Below are 21779 nucleotides of genomic sequence, written 5' to 3'. Positions count from 1 at the left end.
ATGCAAATCTTTATGCACTTTATTTTAAACCTATTTTAAAAACATACAAATTACACAGGAGCGAAAACTTTTTTTTTGTTTTGAAGGTAAATTTTAATTAAATGGGCTGGAGATTAATTTGCATAAAACATGTATTCCATTTTTTAACAAATTTACACCTTGAAGTAAACTTATTTATTCAAAAGTTCTCTAAAATGCTAAGTGAAAAACTAGTTTTGATAATAATATTCTATTTTACATTTGTATACATATATATATATAGAATATATTTCTACTTGTTCAAATGTTATACGTATAATATATTTATTATTCAACCGTTACAAATTAAGCTCCATTAAATCAAGCTGTTTTAAAACTTTTTATTTCCCAACCATAATTTGTCATGACTTAATAAATACAATCTTTACAAAATCAAAAATATATATATATATACCAACCGACTGTTCCACCAAAGAATCGTTGGGCCCCAGAAGCGAGACCATCGAGGAATTCCCCCGGACCCTGCATTATTCCCTGGTACGGTTCGTAAAATAAATTGGTCACCCCTTCGGCGAACCCTGTTATATTCATATGTTTTGTTAATAAGCGCATAATATTATTTGAATGATTTATTTTGAAATTAACTCAGAATTAAGTCATTATTTAGTAAATTTGAATGTTTTCATTGATAATGTAAAACTTGTTAATTATTTTTTGCATAATAGCTGTTGAGTAAAAATATCTAATCAGAAGCAACGTTTTAAAAACTTTTACTAATAAAAACGAATTTTCTGTTGAAAAATCTCAGTTTTTGATGCCTGTTGCACAACAAACAACAATACAAACCTCTGGCGAATCCGAAAGGGTTACCGAGGACGTCAAAGCCGAATATGACGACGTAAGCCTGCTTGACTATCTGACCGACGTAGTGGCTTTGCACCGCGTCCATGAAGTCGTAAGTGTTGTAGAACTGAAACTCCCTCTCGAAAAACGCCAGTCTGTAAATATATAGGATAACTTGTTAGTTTTGATATAAATCTAGTAGTGTCGTAAAAACTTGGATGATTTTAATGCGTAACTTTAAAATTGTACTCAATAAGTTTGATTTTATTCTTGATGTTATATAGGTAACTTTTGTTATAAAACAAAAGGTATTGTTTACTTATGTATTTGTGCCATTTATAAACGAATATTTGTAGCTATAGGTATGTAAAGGTCTAAATAATATTTTTAACAAAAACTGTTTTTTAAGTCTGGATAACAAGTTACAAACAAATACTTTTGAAAACTAATCCAAGTTACTAAAAGAATCACTAAAACACTTATACTAGAACCTAATTCACAAAATTTAAATATATTTACAATATTAATTCAAATAAGAAACAAACCTGAACTCAACATCTTCGAAATCACTTGCAATGCTTCCCACTGAAGTGAGCAGTTTTACCACTGCAGCGATTTTAGGAGGCATTTTCAGTCCGATTGATTCGTCACCATGATATTCATCAGATACGGGAGGAATGCGCATGGAGAAGGATAAGTGCAACTGGTTTTAATTAGGTTTCTTATTAACTTTTGTTGCTTTACATTGCAGTTATAAACTTTTATTTTGTGTAGTATTTAATAATTTTTTTAAATATTTTTAAAAAGGGCAAAAAAAATCTTTTTAGAAATAAAGTTTTTTTAACAAAAGAGTTTTAAATGTAACAAAGAATAAAACTGATAAATAATTTGAATACAGAATAAAAGTATAAAAAAACTTAATTTGTAAAGCAGCTGTTAAAACAAAAATGTCAGCTATGTTGTTACTTTTCGGAAAACCAACTTTAATAGGTGTGAGATGAATGAGATCGTAGAAGTTATGCGACCTGGCGACGAATCCTTCGTACTTATCAGGTTCAACTAGCTTCAAGTCTTCTAAAAACTCTTTGTAATCCTACATGATGTTTTAGTACTTTTGAGAAACTAGTTTCAATATAAACTATTTAAATTGTTAGTAAATTTTTATACATACATGGTGAAAAAGTTGAACTATACTTTATATGTTTAAGCTCAAATTATCAACTCTAAATTTTTTTTATAATACTAGATGATGGCTTAATATTTCTAAGAAAGGAACTCTATTATAACAAAATAATTTATATTTTAACAAAAAAAATCTTCTACAGTATATTAGTATGTCTTGATTTGGCAATGTCTGGTTATAAAAAAATCAAATAGAGGAAAAATTTATTTTCTGCTAAGTTTCTTAAAAGAGAGAAGCAATAAAAACTGTAAACTAATTATTTAATCCTATTTTTAACGTTAAAAAATTACAACTACAAGTTATACTGCTTTATCAATCTAATTATTATCAAACAATTATGAGCTGTTGTTTTATCATAGTAAACTATATAATGTATTAACTAACATCAATTCCAAAAATATCAGGCGGAATTTCCAAACAATCTCCAAGACTTAGAACAAATGCTAAACTGACTTTCACATCGAATTCTTGCATAAGGACCTACGGGTATTTATAAATAAGTTTATGAATAACATTGTAATATAAAAACCAAGATAAGTTAAGTACTATTCAACTTAAGTATATAGAAAAAACTACAAAACCAAAGGGTTATATTTCTGGTGTATTCACTTTTAGAAAATAGTAGTTGTTATACTACAAACTCTATAAATTGTTAATATGTAATAGTGATTTTTTGTAATACTTATTATTTAAATAGCTTAAAAACTGTTATTGCATTTGATTTCTTTCCATAAAAACATAAACTAAAAAGAGAAATTATCTTCAAATGTATTTTACTTTATACTGACATGTAATTGGTTTTAAACACTTGAAGGGTGAAAAAAAGGAAGAAAAACTATCTTAAAAAATAATTATGATTATGAACTATTTTGATGAAGTTTTTGAATTTAGTGTTTTTTATAGTTTATTTGTATCCACAAAATTTTGAAACACTTAAAATTAAGCTTCACAGTTAAATACTCTTAAATACTTTTTCACTAAATTCTTATGTAATATTAACTTAAAGAATATCTTTAGCTGCTTGTGTTATAGAAGCCTACCTTGAAAACTTTGAAGTGAACGAACTGAATGTCGGGGTTGGTGTTGGTGATGACCTGAAGTTCGAAGAAAGGTTTTGGGTAGGTCATTTCCACATCTTTTATTGAGTACGGCGGGTGAGGGAACATTATGGTGGGAAATATCGACTCCGGTTTCTGATCATCTACTTGTAACGATTGCAGCTGTTTGAAATTAAAGTTTTATACAAGTAGTTGGAAAAGATTATACTTAATTCATGTAAAAATGGATTCCCCAATATCAATTTTAATAACGTCCCCTTAATTTATAAAATAATCGTCCAGATTAATTGTATACTGTTCCTTTTTTAGTTAATAAACTATTTACTTTTTCTCCAATTTACTAATTAACGTCAAAATCGCCCTTTAAGGGTTTAGGAAAAGCCCCAAAAGGGCGACGTTGCCCAATTAGGGAAACCCCGATCAAATATATCATATATATTTGGACTTTAGTAGAAGTTTAAGAAAACTTGTGGTTAAAAAGCTTTAAACTTTAGTCACACTTACCATTATGAGCGACTGAGTCTTAATTGAAGTAATTGTAAAGGTATTAAAATGGAAAAGTGTATTATGCAGCATAAAAAGTTTAAAGATAAAAATAAACTTATAACACATTTTTTAAGTATTATAAAATACAGTTCTGTGAATACTTTACTGATACTAAAATAATCAACTACTACTCAAGTTCAAGTTGAAAATTGAAATAAAAAACAATAATTGCAATTTTTTGTATCCTTTACGTGAAAAAAATTTTTTCTAAGAATTAAAAAAAAAAAAATTATAAATTAATAAAAACAAAATTGAAGCAAATTTTAAATTATACCAAAAAAACAAGTGGAAAATAGAGCTCACTTGTAAATTTACTGAGGTATAGTTCCCACCTTTCATGTACTTCAACTTGATACCGGGAGTTTTTTTTCTGACAATAATAAACTTATTGTTGCCCATTCTACCGCACATTCTCAGTAAATCGTATTCGGATCCTTCTATTTTAACTGCACCAAGAAATATTTAATTAATTATAAATGCTTAAAGTATTTTATTAGAATGAAATCAGAATATGGGATAAGTGAAAACACTTAATATTTAATGTTGACTTTGTTGGTGCACCACCAATATTTAAATGATTAAAAAAGAAACAACCTAAACGACTTAATTTACATAGAAGAAATTGAATTTGACTTCTAAATAATTAGTTCGCAAAAAAGTTGAATAATTCATTTGCAAAAGTGCAATTTATCTGAGTGTATATAAAATTGAATTTTAATTTTAAAGTAAAAGTTTCACTCTTTTGTAAGAACCGAGAACAATAAATTAATAAAATATATTTTACAAAAAAAAAACTGAATTTTTAATAAGGTTATCTTTAGTTTATGGTTTTATTTAGAAGTTGCTAAAAAAACGTGAAACAAATAGAAAGTATGAATCAAAACAAGTATTTGAACTGAAAATTGTAAAATAAGTTGAAAGTGACAGAAGAGTAATTGAAGTCGAAAGGGCAAAACTTTAAACCTACTAGTAAAAAAGAAACTTATTTTATTTAATAATTGTTTTTAAAATTCTACCTGCGGTTGATTGGGGATTTTTCAGATAAGCTTTTTCTAACTCAACAATAGTTGATATTTTCAACGGTTTCCAAATTCTTTTGTTTTCTTCTTTCCATTTCCACACAATTCCTTTGTTGATTAAAAATAAATAATTAAATTGTGTTAAACTAATATTATACTAATATAATTTAAAGCTTTTTTTAATCACCACAAAAACAACAAAATAATTAGAAAAAAATTATCAAATGTATTCACCTGAAAAAACAAACTAAACTAAAGTTTTTGTTTTGCAACGTTTAGTAGAAAAAATACAAAAATAAATTCGGTAACTAAAAACTTTTTATAGATCTAAATTTAAATTATAAAGTTAGAAAAAACATGTATTAATTAACCTCAAAAGCTGGATACAGAGACAAAGTATTACTTAATTAATAATTTAAACAATAAATTGTTGGTTATAAATTAAATCAAACCGGTGCTTTTAATAGACATCAGTGCAACTTCACGGCACGTGCAAGTGTTCACAAGCGACATGGTGATGCCTTCAACGAACAAGCTGAACTGCACATCGGGTTCCAGGAAGGGTTCTGTTCGTGTGTGCAGCTTCTTGCTCGATACTTGGTTCATGTCTGACAATATCAGCACGCGTTGGATTCCGTCCAGCATGAAGTTCCAGCACACCTGCATTGAGAAAAAAATTGGATAGAAGTTTGGTAAAAACTGACAGTGTTTCGAAAAAATATATATATAAAGGTTGTATTGGGGGTTTAATTTGTAGGATAATCAGAAGTGTGCTGCATAAAGTGAAACTTGTTAAAAAAGCTTTCAGAGATAAACAAAGCTCTTAAAAAAATTTCCGAACTAATTTCACGTAAGATTTTGCTGTAAATGTTGCTAGAGATAAATAAAAGCATTATTAGATCTTCATGCAAACAAACAGCATGTTTGTTAGTTAAGTTAGAACATAACGGATGTGGTTAGTGGTGTAGGAAAGAACTCAATTACAATATGTTTGTGTTAAATAGATAAACCATGTTAACAACAAAGCAAAAATTTCAAAACCAGTTACAGCTGAAGCCAGGAATTTTGTTTATTAGATATAGTAAGCACTTGTAATAAATAAGATTAAGTATAAAACTTTATAACTTTTCAATACAGGTTATTTATAAATTTCCTCCAGGTTTTATTTTCACTTTTTTAATAAAAAATTAAGGTAGAAAAATGCTTTAACAGTATCAAACTACCGAAAAGGTACTTTAATGCTAAATTAAAAATTCTTTATGATTAGTAAAGTACTTACAAATATATTTTTTTGTTCCATATAATAGTTGTTTCTTATCAAATGTAAATTTCATTATTTCACATGTAAAAGTTAAAGGTTTTATTCAAAAATTATCAAATTCATGGTCTTGCCGTGTATTTTTTGCTAAGTTTTAAAATTTTGGTTTTTCCAGGATTTCAGGTTAAATGGCTGCCTCGTTAATAAAACTTTTAGAGAAATCTCTAAAATTTTTTAACAAAATCCTAATTTTCATGAAAAATATTTATCATAACAATGTACATTTCACATACATATTATCAAAAGGGAAGTATTTAGCTTAAGTACCTTTTGATTTTAATAAAACCAAGATACTAAAAATAAAGTAGGTAAGTAATCGACGAACCGGCTTGTGTAAAACAAAAGTTAATAAAATTTTACTTATAACTTATTGCTCACATATGTACCAACATTACTTGATTGGGTAGGAGTCTAAATGCATAAAAGGATACTTTAACACGAAAGGTCAAATATGCACGAATATGATTTTGCACGGATTGAAAAAAAATTCAATATTTTTTCTATTAACTTTAATTTTTTTTTTATATCACTAATACCCCTAACCCTTACCCTCGGTCAATAACTATTATTTTATGTTTTTTTAAAGCTAATTTTTTTTATTAAGTTTTCTTTTTTTTTAATACTGTTACTCCTGGTTTCTTACTCTCGTTTGGTAACTTTTATTTTTATTTTTTGGTTTTTTCATTAGTTTATTTTTAATTTTTGTTTTTTTCATTAGTTTATTTTTAATTTTTGTTTTTTATAATTTTGTTTTGTTATTTTTACTAGCACTACTACGCTCAACCCTAACCATCGGTCCGTATCAATTGATCTTAATTTTAAATTTCTTTTTTTTAACTCTTGTGCAAAAGTGTCCCTTAGTGTATATTTGACCCGTTCTCTACTTGATTAGTGCATAACTTTAGAATTTTTAATAAGACACATTTGGGCATAGTTAATAATTTACTTTAACTGAAACTGAAAATTTATTTTGTAAACGCATGATACTTGATTAATCAAAAATAAGGTAAAAATAAAAACATGTAAATTATGTTGTGATGCAAAATAAATCATGCATAGCATGCTAATACCATGTTTTCTTCATCTTCAGAAGGGTTTTTCGATGTAAACTTGTTGAAAACTCTTGATACTCCTGATTGCTACATGATTTTGCAAAAAAAAAAACACAATCAAAATATAGTACACTTTTAATTGACACTAGGTTCAGAATAAGGAATAACGTCTATTAACATTAAATTATTTTTCAGCATAGTTTATTTACTAAAACTAAAAATACTTCGCAGTTTTTATTAATGTGTTATACTTTTGCTTTATATTTTAAACTTTATGTACAATGTTACAAAGACACTCTTCTAACTATTTAAGATACTTAATTTCGGTGATACAAAAAATTGTTAAGAACCAGCCTAACATATACTTAAATATAGTTATGTTATGTTTGGCTAGTTATATAAAACTTGCTAAACCTTTTTAAAACCAATTGTTAATGTATTAATAACTCAATCAAACTATAAAAGTCACATGAAACCTTAGCAGTGCTGACGATTCCTGTTTGTTCTACGAACAAGTTGACCCTGTTGCTGCTGTTCATGTCGTCAAATGGTGCCCACATGAGTTGACGCATTATGTTGGGGTTCGTCCACAGGTAATGAACAGCTTCACCCGGTTTCACTACTAACTTGTCGATCGCACTCTTCTGCCTATGGTTATTGTTAATTGTGTACTTTTTTCAATAGTAACAGTAGTAAAAGATCTCAATTTGCATCCAAGAAGAAAAATAATAATTTTATTGATCACGAATGTATTTGTAATCTATAATTTGCTCCATTAATTATTAATAATCTATAAAATTATTAAAATAGAATTCTATTCGTGAATCAATAATTTTGTCATTTGGTTAAAAATTTTTGTCACAAAACAATAAGAAACTAACCAGAAGACGAATTTTTTGTTTTTGCAAGTGTTGACGATGTGGACTGTAGATGATCCGTGGAAATAATCTCTCAACAATATCGTGATGGAAAGATCGCTCATCGTTACTTCGAAGAACAAAGCTTTATCACCAACTTTCAACAAGACCCCGCTTTCCACTTTCTTATAACTGTAAAAAGTAGTTTACTATTTTATAGTGACCAGTTTCGGTGAGTTAACCAGAAAATCGAGTATATTTTTAGTCAGCACAAACTATTTTACAACTAAAACATAAAAGTATCAGATAAGTGTGTGTATTAAAAAGGGATTACTTTAAAAAAGATCGAAAACAGTTCTTGTAGCTAAAAAATATTAAATATCAGTTAATAAATAATCTCAAAACAGATTTATCATTAATTTTTTAAGAAAAACAACCATCTTGACGGGTTAATATAAGTAATTAAATGAAAAGTATATATTAACCTTAAATCATATCAGTAAAAACACAAAAATTAAACCAACTTGATGGGTGTGCTGACTTGTGCCCGCTCCCCTTTCAAGCAAACGACCAAGCTCTCGCTGTTACCCGGCCAGAAGTCAATCTTCTTCTCCCGGTCCACGTTAACCCAATTCTTCCTGTTCCCCTCCTCAGCCACTTCGACGTCCAAGGACGACTCGTTGACCAAGTGGAAGTAGGGAGAAAATTTCACCAGCTTCGTCAGTTCGAAGCTCGTTGAAACTATTTGCGTGCCTGTTTTTAATAACTTTAATTAAAACTTATTTATTAGTCAAAAGCCCATACTTAAGCTATTTATTTTTGAAACTGTCAGTAAAACTTAGTTTTAGATAAAAACAATATTTTTAACTTTTTTTTCAGTGTAGGTCACTTGTCTAAAAACAAGTTTGATTAAAAAAAACAAAACAACTTTATTAAATAATTTAATTAAATAAATAAAAAAGTTTAGTGAAGTTTTGAAGCAACATCGAAACCATACTAACCGACCATGTAGTTCATTTTCGAGTTGGGGACGGAACACAAAACAATTCCGTTGTTTCTGATGGCGTCTATGTTGAACGAATTGCTGTAATTTGATTGGCCGACAGATATTTGCAGCTTGTTTGACGCTTTCTCGTCCAAAGTTGAAAACATCACCAGCGACTGAAAAAGTTTAGTGCTTGATACTGGCTAGGCTACTTACAGGGTTGCCAAAAATTTTCCAGGTTTTCTTAGTTTCTTCTTTGTTTAAAAACCTCTATTATAAAATTAATCTTGAGGTAATAGCAACTGTCTTAAATCGTATAAAAACACTAAGAAATTGTAAAACTACTTTAAATGTAAAAAAAATAAATTTAAACAAATTTAGCTTCATGATAGATTTTTGTATCTTATTGAAATTTTGTTTTCTTTACTGTTTAAAATTTCAAGTTTTCCCAGGTTTTAAGTGATTTTAGCTGGAAATTCCAGATTTTATTTTTAAAGATTGCAAATTCCAGGCGTTTCAAGGATTTCAGGTTTTTGGCAATCTGTACTTCAAATATACTGAACAAAAAATATTTTTAATCATAATAAAAACAAACATTGTTGGGAACTTTAGTGTTGAATGAGGAATCAGAGGTGTATTGAGACTTGTACGATATGGATCTTCCCAAGTGGTTCACCAGCCAGTAGGGCGCATATATAGCCACCGTCAACTTACCATCCTTGATGACTGTTTTAATGTTGCATAATTACACCTAACAGTATAGAGTAGAAAAAAAATTCAAATCAACAAATACATAACAAAGCATACTTTTTAATAAACAAAAATAATAGTTAAATTGTTTTTGGTGATTCTTAGTAAAACTGCAGTTATAAAATATGTTAAACATAAAAAACTTAATTTTTAATATAGATATTAAGTTAAAAAGTTTATAATTCTATACACTAAATTTAAGTAAAAATACAAATGACTATGAAACAAATAACTTAAAACAAACTGGTTTTTTTGTTGAGCTGCAGAGTAGCTTTTTGATTTTTATTGCTTCTAAGGAGAAAAGTTTTGTTGTCAGCTTTCAGGTTCACAGATGCATTCCAATCTTGACTTTGATAGTTTTTTAACTGAAATTAATTAGTTGTGAAACAAATTAAACCAAACACAATATGTTTGTTTCAACTAGTTAACATTTTCTATCAAAGCCTTTATCTTATACTATGTAATGTTTTTATAAGTTTTGTGTAAAATACATATCTAGTGCAACGAACTAACAGTTAAACTACTGTATATCAAAAAGTTAAGTAATTTCTAATATAATTTTGTGGCTAAATACTTTTGTGTTCAACTAACAGTCAAGTTCATAATGTTTGCATCTGATTTCGTGTGGTAAACTTCATGCAACGTTCCTGATTCAGCAACGATCACTTTCCTACCCTGCTTGCCAATTGAAAAGTGTACGTCGAATGGAAGGTAGTTCTGCACGCTCAAGGAGCAGAACACCTCTATCATCAGCGACCTTTCTTTGAAATTTCTACCTGGATATATTATAATACAGGTTTGAAATAAATAAATTATTTTAAAAGTAAAAACAAACTTAAGCTATGTTTACTTAAAGACTTTTAAAACAAAATAAACAAAAGCCTTTAAAAAAAAAAACCAAAATACCGCGATTATTTTGTTTCGCTGATGCGCTCAACTCAAAGCTTCGTTCGGCGAAATCCAAGTTCAGGTAGTGGGGGAGGCCCTGCTCCCTGGCAACCGGCTCGCAGGTGAGCACGGCGAACGACTGCAGGTCGGGGTGGTCCATGAACGCGGACCAGGACAGCTTGGCGCGAGTGTGGCCCTCAGTGCTGATTTCCAACTTGCGATTGGCCACGTGCCGGATGGGAACGTCGAACACGTGACCGGGCTCGACACGGTTGACTGATTTTTGTTCGACACGGTTGAACGATTTGTGCGACGCGACGCGGTTGAGTGGTTGCGGTGGAAGGTGGACGTTGAAGGGGATCTGGAGGTTGTTCTTCAGTTGGACGTGCGAGCGAAGCGTAATCGTCCTCATGCCTTTTGTATTGGAAAATTTTGAATAAAATTTTTATATAAAGTCTGAATAAATAATATTAGTATTTTGGATACGTAAAAGTATTTAAAAATATTCGTTTAAGATTTTTTTGAAGAATATTAATTGCTTAATAGAGTTGTACCAAATACAATGTTTAAACAATTGTCTGATATTGTTAAACATTAAATTTAAAAAAAACGCACTTTGAAAATTTATAGAAGATAGAGAATTAAGGTAACAAAATAAAAGTCAAAAATAAAAAAAAATAAAACTATAAAATATAAAGATAGTCATTTAAAATTTGAATACCTGTTTCATACTTAATGGAGACGATGAAGAAAACGGGTTTATCGAGCTGAATTTCGTGCATGGACCTTCCGCACTTATTCACGTTGAAACTGGTTGAGAAGTTGTCGACAACCACCGTGACTTTGGCGACGGTGCGAGCCATTTTCAGTTGGTTGCTCAACGCCTGCCACAAATCAGGGTCCTGGTCCGACACGTAGTACAGGAGAAGCTTGTCACCGGCATTCACAGGTGCCTGGTTGCTGTGCAAAATTTTGTTTACATTCGAAAATAAAACTTTTTATTTTGGATAAGCAACTGAGACAAACATCCATTAACTGCTAGATAAATTTTGTTCAAAAAAAAAACAACTTTCCTTACATATAAGAATATGATTGCAAGAAGTTTTAAAATTAACAAAGACATATTTCCCATGTGTTTATACAAGAGTAAGACAAGTTTTTCAACAATTTTACAAAAAATTGAACTAAATAATTAATTTACACTCTAAATAAATCAAGTATAAAAACTCTTTTCCGTCGTCATCCTCGTGAACTAGGCGGAGGTTGTCATCCAATCTGATGGTAACGGGGAATCCGAGGTGGTTGATAATTTGCGCCGACGCCTTGTTGTGCAGATGCTTGTCTTTCACATCAGTCTTGACGTTTCTCTCCTCACCGTACGCGCTCACCAACTCCGTGACACTCTGATAATGTGTTACTTTATTATGTAAAGTATATGTATTATTGTAATTTATTATTAAACTAAAAAACTTGAAAAAAAAAATTAACCATTAAATAAACTAGAATTCTTAATCTTTTAGTAGGTATATCAAATTAACATTTTATTTAAATTATCCTAAACAAAAAGCTAAGTGTTTCATACAGTACAGAAAATATTTTTTCAAAACAAAGTTAAGTTAAACAATAGTTAGATTTTATAACATTTTTATAAAGTACAGACTGCCAAAAACTAATGAGATTATGCTTAAATTCATCAGATCAAACAAATTGAACCTGTAAAATAGAGCTGCTGAAGGTGATGTTCAAAACTCTTTCAGATCTCAGTGTAACGTTGGTCAGTGTTCTGGGCTCGATTGCATTCTTATCAGTATCCAGTGTCTATATATATGAATTTTTTTAAATTAAAATATTACATTAAGGTTGCAATTCTTTGAGGCTAAAAGACAAGCCTGAGTGACCAAAAACTAGCCTGAGATTCTAGAAAACTGGAAACCAAAAATTTATAAGCCAAAAAACTGAACAAAATACAGTTAAAAAGTAACATCTCAAAATACCAAAATAAAAAACAACTTTATAACAACACAATTAAAAAGTCACAAATTAGCTTGAGATTAAAAAAATCAAGCTAGCCTGAATTTTGAAAAAAAAAAGAATTAAACAACCATAAGTTTAAATAAAATTTGAAACGAGCCTGAGTTATTCTTAGTAAGAAGCAACCCTGTTTAAATGCAAATTTACCTCGGTAGTAAAATTCAATATTTTGTTGAAAGGACAAGATTAAGGTTTACGTATCAAGAACCTTATAAAAGATAACGTATTAGAATATGTATTTGTTATTTTTAATATGTTTTAACTGTTTGATTCGTTAAAAAAATTAACAAGAAATCTAGATTGTTTTTTATTATATGCATAATGAAAAAGGCAAATCATTAAAAATACTCAAAGTTAAGGTCTTATCTGGACATAGCTAAAAAAAATCTTGCCAAAAATGGCCGGAATACAGAAGACACATTGTACCTGTATTCTTACAGTAGGCGTTTTACATCGCCTTGTAAATTATTACAAGATGAAACTTAAAGACTGATAAAGATGATTTTATATGATATGAAAATACAATGTTATAAACAGACTTGTGTTTTACTATTTCTACGTCAGCCTACTAGAGAAAATGAGTTTTAATTTTTAGAGAATCTAAACGATCATTTGTTACAAATCAATTTCGTTAGCTACTAGAAAAACTAACTAATTTTATAAACTGATTGATTCGCAACATTATTTAAGAAACAATGTTTGACTCAATTAAAAAGATTAACGAGATACTCAGTTATAATATATTTTGATAATCAAAATAAACATTTATGGAGACACTACAAACTAATGTGATTCATCCTTAGTTTGTAAGAAAGTTAAAATAAAATCAATTAAGAGCCAAAAATTAAACAAATTTAACCGTCAATCATGCTTGGAATGATATACTACTTGATATACTACTATGATAGAAAATGATAAACTATTTTATATTAAAATACATTAAAGTCTATGTTTGTGATCATTAAATTTTATTCGTTTTATAAAACATCATGACATTTGTTTTAAAACTAGTTCTTATCCTACCTATTTACTAGATAACCTTATCGATATCCTTTTTGTACATACGTATATGTCCAAAAGTAATGTACACACACTTTAAATAGTTATTATTTTGAAGTCTAATACAAATTTATAAAGTTTAACTATTGTAGCAGCTGATAACTTAATTTTTATATTTATTAAAAGATTATAAAACTTATCACTACTATACTAACAAAATTATATCAGCTGGACTTTTGAGAAAGTTTGTATATATTTAAATGATAAACCGTGAATACATTTAAATTTATACGAAAACAAACTAAACGAGTACAATACAACCAAACAAGAAATAAAGGTTTTTAATCAAAACTGTCTGTGCTTTGATAACAACTAACAACTTTAAAAAACAAAGCTTCAAAACTTAGTCATATTGCGAAGCAAATGGCTCACTGATTTAGCTAGATAAAAATAGTATAAACTTTGACCACGTTTTTAAAAGTATGCTTTAAAATAATACATAATGTATTAAATTGTTTATACATACATAAATTAATGAACGATTCAATACATTTATACGCCAACGAAAAAGAGAGAATCGTGAAGTCAACATTAATTAACATAGGCTTACAGTTTTTTATTTATAACGATTAGTAAAAACTAAGTTGAGATGAAAATGGAAAAGTGTTTAGAAATATTTACAGTTGAAGATTTCAACTTTAAACTAAAATAGCTTGCCTCAATTTATTGACTTGTTTCAAAATTTTAAATTTATTATAACTTAAAAATAGTTTATATGAAATTGTTTTATTGTTTTTACGTCATTAAACGAGACAGACTGAGCTTTAAGTTTGAGAGATTTTAAACTAGAGTTTGTTTCAATTTAAGTTTATTTGTTATTAGAAAACTAACTAATTTTGGAATAATTTAATTAAAATATAAACAAAGCCTTACAAAATTGTCTGCAAATGCCGCTGCAAACTCCGATAAGACTATTCATGTGGTTTCAAGGATCAATTCAAAACATTCTAGCATATTAAATATTTTCGTACAAAGTTTCTCAAAAAGTTTCAAAAAATAGGTTAACTTAGTGTATAATTATAAAGCTAAACCTATGATTATGAACAACTATAACCATTGATTAAAGAAATAGAAAAGTACAGTAGGGACAACGATAAGGTATGTAACTAGAAAATCCAGGAAAAATGTACCTTAAAACTATACTCTTTTAAATTAAATGCTAGTTTAAATATATTTACTTTTAAGAAAATACGGTGGATTAAAGTAAAAATTAAGTAACTAGATTTTTTCAAACAATAATTTTCTTATATTTGTTATTATTATATTTAGATCATGTTTTTGTTCATTTAATTTCAATGGTTTTAAAGTATCATGACATTTATTTTTAAAATAATTTATATTCTCCCTATTTTCCAGAACATCCTATATTTGCCAAACCTTATCAATTTCCCTTCTGTACATAAAGGGGGGTCCCAAAAAAAGTACGCAAACTTTTAAAAATCAATTGAAGTTTATTATAAATTGAATTAGTATAGCCATTGTAGCAGATAAAAACTCAATTATTTATTTTCCTTTTAAACGTTACACAATCATTTATTACTACATTTTACTGAGTGATGGCACCCAGATTTGATTTTGAAATAAAAAGTTTTCATTGATAAACCGCAATATATTTAATCTTATATAAACAAGTTAAATTAGAACATAAAAAGCTACAATAGCTTGATAAGGCTGACTCATATTTTTTCGATTTAAAACCATCTATTTCAATAAAAATAATCTAGCCAAAGGTTATCTTCCGCACAGAGTAAAACAACTAATTTTAAAAAACACACAATCATGGGTGGTTTTAACGGGGTTTAATAACCCACGTTAAATGCCGCATTGTATCATAGTACTTAAATATTACTACAAATGGTTGAATAACAATGCTCTAAAAATTAAATAGCTAATTGCTAGTAATACGGTAAAAATAAATAAAAATAAAGGAGACTATTTTTTTAGTCGATTGGGCGATTATGAAAACAAGTTTGGGAAACTCCGATTAATCGAATCAACAAACACTTATTTAGTAATAAAAAAAAAACTGTTCTTAATTGTCGAATTAGAGAATTCACCCAGCAATTTATACAACCAATTTAGTTTTAAAAATTTATCTATAAAAGCGATGGAGAAACTTGATCAAACCTAATACTAGTTTTAAAAAAGTTCAAAATTACATACATCAGAGTTGCCACACATTGAGAAAAAAGCCAGACTGGATGACTAAAAGCTAGCCTAAACAAACCCGAGATTTAAAAAAGTCTCAAAATAGCTTATATCCTTAATGGTCTGAGTGTGTGGCAACTCTCGAAAGTGTAACTTCAAGGGATATAAGCGCTAACTTAAACATAATAGAATGTTACAGCTTAACGTTTAATAAAAAGCAATGTAAAAAAAGTGCGAATCAACCCAACCAAATACAAAATTGACACGAACCGCTTTCGACTGCTTGACAATGGCCTTGATGGTCCACGGAACGTATTTGGTGTTGGGGTTTCCCGGTTGGGACTCCACCGGTTCTATGAAGGGTTCCCACACGTTCTTGGTTCCGTTGAAGTACGCCATGCTCAGCGATAATTCGATGGATGTGAACAGGCTGCTCGACCAATCGTCGATCGTGCCTGTGAGTAGTTGAACGTGATTCTTAATTAATACATTGAAAATTACATGCTACTGTTTTAAGTCTATAAGTAGTAAGAAATGGTTTGCAAAACTGGTTTATCTGTAAACTGTAGTTAAAGAAAGACTAATGAGTTACTTGCGGTATGGACTGTATGTATTGGTTAAGTCTAATAAAAAACACAAAAAATTATATAATACTGTTGTAACTTTCATGAGTAGTAAAAAATCCTTTTTCGTTAAGTCATTATACGTAAACTATAGTAACATAAGTAAAATATTATTTACACACCAAAAATAGAGCAGTCCATGATAAGAAGAGGGTTGGAATGAGATCCCTTGCCGACATCGAGCTGCAATATCACTTTCGGTATTGTTATTTTCAGTCTTTCAGTGAATCCTTGCAACAGCTTCTTAGTGATCGGTTTTGCATCTGTTATAAACATGAATAAAGTAATTTTAGAATTAAAAATTTATTAATGTGTGTTCAATTTATGTAACTAAAACAGAGTTAAACATTAATTTAAAAAAATTACACCTTAGCATTTAAGTTGTTTCAAGTACGAGTTGAATGATATTAAAATTAAAATGAATTAATGTATAGTTGAATAAGTAAGTGTAGTAAAGGAAATACACATAAGCATTTATTAAAAAACTAATAGCTTGGTATTTAAATTTAAACTATTTTAAAAGTGAAGAATCTATATTTTTTTATAGAAAGTTTTGTGATTTTTTTTAGTTTAAAACAACTTAAATACAAATAAAATTATTAAAAACGATGATATAGTTTAAAAGTTATGAACATGTATTTAAAAATTTTTATCCTAAAATAACTCAAAGGTAAACGAAATTTGTCATAAAAACGATGATAAGCTTTTAGTTTAAAATATATTTTTTACTCAGTAACTAAGAGAAAGTATTTAAACATACACAAAATTAAGCTTAAAAAGAACAATTAGTACATTGGAAAATAAAACGTACACTTAGCGTTGTTTTTGAATACTTTAAATGCTGGTTTTTCTTTGATGGTTTGCTTTTGTTCTTGCAAAAACCACAAGTTAAGATTGGCAATCTATAAAATGTTTAAACTAAATAAATAAAGAGTTTAATTTTACTAATAATAAACTGGTATCAAAACAAAACTGTTAAATGTTTGTATAAATTGTAATTAAAAGTAAAACGATTAATTTTGTTGTATTTTAAATATATAAACTAAATTTAAGACTCAAAAATGAAAACTATGTTAAATTTTTGGATTGTGTAAACCTTATAAGATGTTATAACTGTGTATACAAGCTTCTAAATGTATTTAAACTTAAAAAAAAGCTAAATACATAAGTGAAAGAAAAATAACAGTTTAAAAAATACTTTTTTAGGAAGCCAAGGTTTTTCGGGAGGCATTACTTTCTGCTGAACTGGGTCGCGTTTTGCCTGTTCCGGTTTGTCTTGTTTGAAAGTTGGGTCGTTCACAACCTCGTCGACAATTTCCATAACTCGAGATATCAATGCTGGTGACAACTTCAACCGTATGTCGGATACTGACAAGTCCATTTTCTATAGCAGGTTTATGCGGTTTTTTGTGATTTAATGTAGTAAAAAACAAATTTAAAGAATAAAAGACAAAATTATTTCAGTTTGTTGTAGACAAAAGTTTGCATATAATAGATGACTGTAAAATAAAGGCATTGGACAGCACATAGAAAAATAGGTTTAATACTATCGTGATAATGCTTTTTTTTAAATTAGTTTTTATGATTGACAGTTATCTAATGCTCTTAGATAATTTTGAAAACCTGCAAATTTTCCTGCATATTCATAAGAAAGTTGACAGTGCAGGGACTGAATAGCCATCTTCTCGATAGTGTGGTGTTGTTGCTTGTTATGCCGGTGAACGGGCACAAGAAGCACATTATGTCTTCAATTGTCGTGTTTAACTGTGAAGTAAAAATGAATGTTTAAAGTGTAAAATAAAAAACGATGCTAAATTGTAAGAAATAAAATTTACAGTTCTAAACTATAAAATAAATAAATAAATTTTGTATGTAAAAACACTTAATATTTTCAATAAAAAATTCTAAGTATAATATTTGTTTTGAATTGAAAATAAACTCTAATAAAACAAATAAACTTTCCAGCCCTCTCCATTTTCGAAAACTCTGATAGCAACGTCGCAGGCAAATGAGAAATAAATGACGCTGGCATCTAGGGTTTCCAAACTTTTTGTCACTATTATTTCCGGTCCGTGCAATTTGAATGTCAATACCATCGGGCTACATGTATAAAAAGTTTTTTTTTCTTTGCATAAAAAATTAACAGTCAGTTTCATTGTTTCTTTATTTTATAAAAGGAAATCCTTAAAAACATAATGCATAGACTTTTGACGTTGGGTTTGATATAATGCTTTTAAACTGACTTAAAGTCTTCAAAAAGTTAGATGATAGCATGAGTAACAACTATTTAAAATGCCCAACGACAGATTTTGTTTTGACAGATTTTGTTTCATTTGATTTTATTTAGACAGATTGAAAGAATTCATTAAGATAGTATTACAACGATTTAAAGTAGGAGTCACATTAAAAAATAACTGTTTAAAGAATTGGAACAAAGTTACTTTTTATAAAACTTTTTAAAGATTTAGAACATAGTTACTTTTTTTAAACTTTTTAAAGATTGATTTTTGCCACAATGAACAAACCTTCGCATACTTTAAAACTTACAAATAGTTTAGAAACAAATACATTTTCAATACTTTTTAACCTAAAACTGCTACATAACTAACAGTTGTTCTTATAACTGTTATAAACTTAAAAAGATGTTTTTGGTGTATAAAATTTGTTAAAAAAACTTGTTTTTAAACCTAAAATATTACTTTCTTAAACTTTCTTCAAATTTTATTAACTATTTAACTTACATAGGACTCTCAGCGAGAGCAGCGGATTTTTCTGTTTTCGGGAGTGGAGCTTTGTTGGGACTTTTGGTGACAATCTTTTCAGATGCTTCTGATTAATAAGTGTTATGATTAATGCAAAGTTGTAAAAAACAACTTTATTGATCATTAGTAAAATTAGCTTTACAAAGCACAACTTTTTTAAATTCGATATTAAATACTGAGAAATAAAACTTTAGTTGCTTGACCTAATCTAAACTGTCACATAGTTTGACCATACAAACACCTTTTTGAGATTAATAAGGTTGAAAAAGCTTTAAAAATGTATCAAACCTTCATTTTCTTGAAACGTTCCGTGCTTGGCGTTCATATCAGTAATTTTCGTAACAAAATTGCTGATTTTCAGGAAAAAATCCAAATTAATGATGCAACGAACGCTGGAAACTTCTCCGTGCAGTATGAACGTTCCATCGTCGAAATAATATTGTTGCAGCTCGATAAATTTCTCTCCATCTGTTGAAATTAATCTACAATGTCGTAGTTCAATTAAATAGAAAGTTCTGAGCACGCTTTGGAAATAATTTAAAACCACTATTGATATATATCAAACTTAAGTTATTATTCAATAGAGCTACAAAAAATAATTATACCTTAGCAGAAAAGTACGACCAAAGTTTCTAATGTCCAGAACAACATTAACAATAGGAGCATTAATAACCAATTAGACACGGCTCCTGACATACTTATATGTATATTTGTGATTTTTAAAGTACTAAAATTGAGTAAGTATGAACTAACTATAAAATGTTAGTTTAACAAAAATTTCCGTAATTTAAATACTGTACATATAGTTATACATACTAACTATACAGATACAAACTACATAATAAAAAATACTTTAATGAATTTGTATTATGTATTATATGATTAGTTGCTATTATTATTTATAGTAAAGACAAAAAACTATGAGCTTATCTCTTTTCAAGTACATTTTAAGTTCAAGCCAGCTAAGTGTTAAACAAACAAACTACTTGAGTGAACTTAATAACAACAAAACAAAACTGACTGTTTTTATTTCCCAGTAATTTTTTCACGATGTTGTCCTTGCTGCACTCCCTGAGGTCGTACAACGATATCTGGCCCACCGACAGATCCGTCCTGGTGGTTCCGTCCTCGTGACCGACCATGCGGAACGTCAGACCCGCTGTCTTCAGTTCGGCCAGCCTGCAACTTCCGTCGTTCGACTCGTACATGGTGAAGTTTGCGCCTCGAAAGTCAACCTTGAACTGTTTTGAGTATTTTAGAACTAACTGCGTTGTGCAGGATTAAGAAAGTTTTTAATGATTTTTATCATGAAAATTTCAAAAAAAAGTTATAAGAATAGTTATTTAGTGTACTTTTTGTAAACTAAGTTTAAAAGGACCTTAACTAAGCTACATTAATTTCTGTAAACAAGAAAATGTTTTTTCTAGTTTTGCAAAGTTCATGCAGTTAGCTAAAAGTATGTAAAATAAAATGAAATTTTTAAAATATTGTTTCAAAGATTACTTCAATTTAGTTTTTTGCTAATAAATAAAAAAAGTAGAACTATCTCAAAGTGTTTTTGAGGTTTGAGTATAATAAGACATACTCAAATGAATTTATTTGGCGTTTTGATGTTACCAGGTTTCTTTGCAAAAAAAAATCATAAAGTTAAAGTATTATTCATATATAATCTATAACCGGTTTAAAATAAAAAGCCAGTAAAAAAAAAAGAATATTTTACTCCTAAAATTATTTGGTGCTTTTAAGCTAAATCTTTAATATTAGTAATGTAACAAAACATACGCTAGATAGATAGTCTCCGAAAAAAGGATAAGCTTTCTCAGCCATTTCAACTGTTTTGTGTTCTTCTCTCGATTCTGGTTGTAAGAGAGTGTCTGTGAAAAAAATATTATCATCACAAAAAAAAAGAGAACAACATTGTTTTAGAAATGAACAATTTTTATTAAAAATTGTTTACTTGATTTTTCGTGCTCATAGGGAGGCTGAATTTTCAAAACGTTGTTGTACAAAACAGCCAAAATGGTGTCCATAGTTTTCGGCTTCATGTAAAAAAACATTTCTGGAATGTCCACGGCTATTTCTAATTTTTCTGCTTTCTCTTCGAAAGTGATTCTTTTGACCTAAGAATTCAAAAATAACTGTTATATTTGTGAAGAGCTGTTTTTGTTAGACGTTTTATAAAAAGATAAAGACTTCTAAAATAGTCAAATTAGGGTAAAGTAAAAAATGTGCTACTATTTTAACATAAAAGTTGCACAAAAACTTTTTAATTTTGATTTCTTAAACACTTTTACTTATTTATAATATTTTGTATAAAAACACATATTGAGTTTGAAAAACTTACAGTAACTAAAATATTTAGCTCAGAAGACACGTTCTCATTTATTTTCTCTTTAAATACAACTTTCGAATAATCTATATTTTTAGGTTCATCGCTCAATGTGTTGCTTTCGTCTTCTATGTAAAAACTACCGGTGACCAGCTTAACATTGTCCAGAACGATCTCTAATTTTTCCACCACACACAAGTCTCCACTCTCATTTTTCACTTGCTTGGAAAAGTTGTTAAGTATCTGTGTTAAGAAAATAATTTAAAACTTTTGGATTTTTCGAAGAATAAGTTCAACTTCTTTTGAGTTGTCTTAGTGCTAAGATGTTTCAAATAATTTGCCAACCAAC

The 21779-nt window shown here is 28.7% G+C and overlaps 1 protein-coding gene across 3 annotated transcripts in view; it reads right to left on the bottom strand.

Annotated features, from left to right (window-relative positions):
• LOC145843362 (intermembrane lipid transfer protein VPS13A-like) overlaps window positions 1-21779 on the bottom strand; it is a 52089-nt gene that overhangs the window by 6244 nt on the left and 24066 nt on the right. For 2 of the 3 annotated variants that reach the window (XM_082950828.1, XM_082950830.1), the window contains exons 33-65: window positions 21446-21673; window positions 21059-21221; window positions 20884-20975; window positions 20123-20342; window positions 19390-19569; window positions 19081-19168; window positions 18298-18439; window positions 17963-18103; window positions 17538-17723; window positions 17151-17241; window positions 16462-16602; window positions 15987-16171; window positions 12192-12296; window positions 11706-11881; window positions 11200-11438; window positions 10497-10892; window positions 10182-10366; window positions 9835-9955; window positions 9436-9566; window positions 8857-9016; window positions 8380-8608; window positions 7880-8047; window positions 7475-7646; window positions 7017-7085; window positions 5081-5288; window positions 4626-4736; window positions 3913-4055; window positions 3046-3225; window positions 2390-2485; window positions 1805-1915; window positions 1368-1525; window positions 826-977; window positions 438-557 (exon numbers count right to left, since the gene is read on the bottom strand). In XM_082950828.1, coding sequence (XP_082806954.1) covers window positions 438-557; window positions 826-977; window positions 1368-1525; window positions 1805-1915; window positions 2390-2485; window positions 3046-3225; window positions 3913-4055; window positions 4626-4736; window positions 5081-5288; window positions 7017-7085; window positions 7475-7646; window positions 7880-8047; window positions 8380-8608; window positions 8857-9016; window positions 9436-9566; window positions 9835-9955; window positions 10182-10366; window positions 10497-10892; window positions 11200-11438; window positions 11706-11881; window positions 12192-12296; window positions 15987-16171; window positions 16462-16602; window positions 17151-17241; window positions 17538-17723; window positions 17963-18103; window positions 18298-18439; window positions 19081-19168; window positions 19390-19569; window positions 20123-20342; window positions 20884-20975; window positions 21059-21221; window positions 21446-21673 — 5287 coding nt within the window. The remainder of the gene's footprint in view (window positions 1-437; window positions 558-825; window positions 978-1367; window positions 1526-1804; window positions 1916-2389; window positions 2486-3045; window positions 3226-3912; window positions 4056-4625; window positions 4737-5080; window positions 5289-7016; window positions 7086-7474; window positions 7647-7879; window positions 8048-8379; window positions 8609-8856; window positions 9017-9435; window positions 9567-9834; window positions 9956-10181; window positions 10367-10496; window positions 10893-11199; window positions 11439-11705; window positions 11882-12191; window positions 12297-15986; window positions 16172-16461; window positions 16603-17150; window positions 17242-17537; window positions 17724-17962; window positions 18104-18297; window positions 18440-19080; window positions 19169-19389; window positions 19570-20122; window positions 20343-20883; window positions 20976-21058; window positions 21222-21445; window positions 21674-21779) is intronic. The other variant, XM_082950829.1, reaches the window with a different exon arrangement.

This window comes from Thalia democratica, chromosome 8, assembly GCF_965202585.1.
Source record: "Thalia democratica chromosome 8, ktThaDemo2.hap1.1, whole genome shotgun sequence".
Classification (NCBI taxonomy): Eukaryota; Metazoa; Chordata; class Thaliacea; order Salpida; family Salpidae; genus Thalia; species Thalia democratica.
The sequence above is the reverse complement of the archived record's forward strand: the minus strand, read 5'-3'. Positions and strand labels throughout refer to the sequence as shown.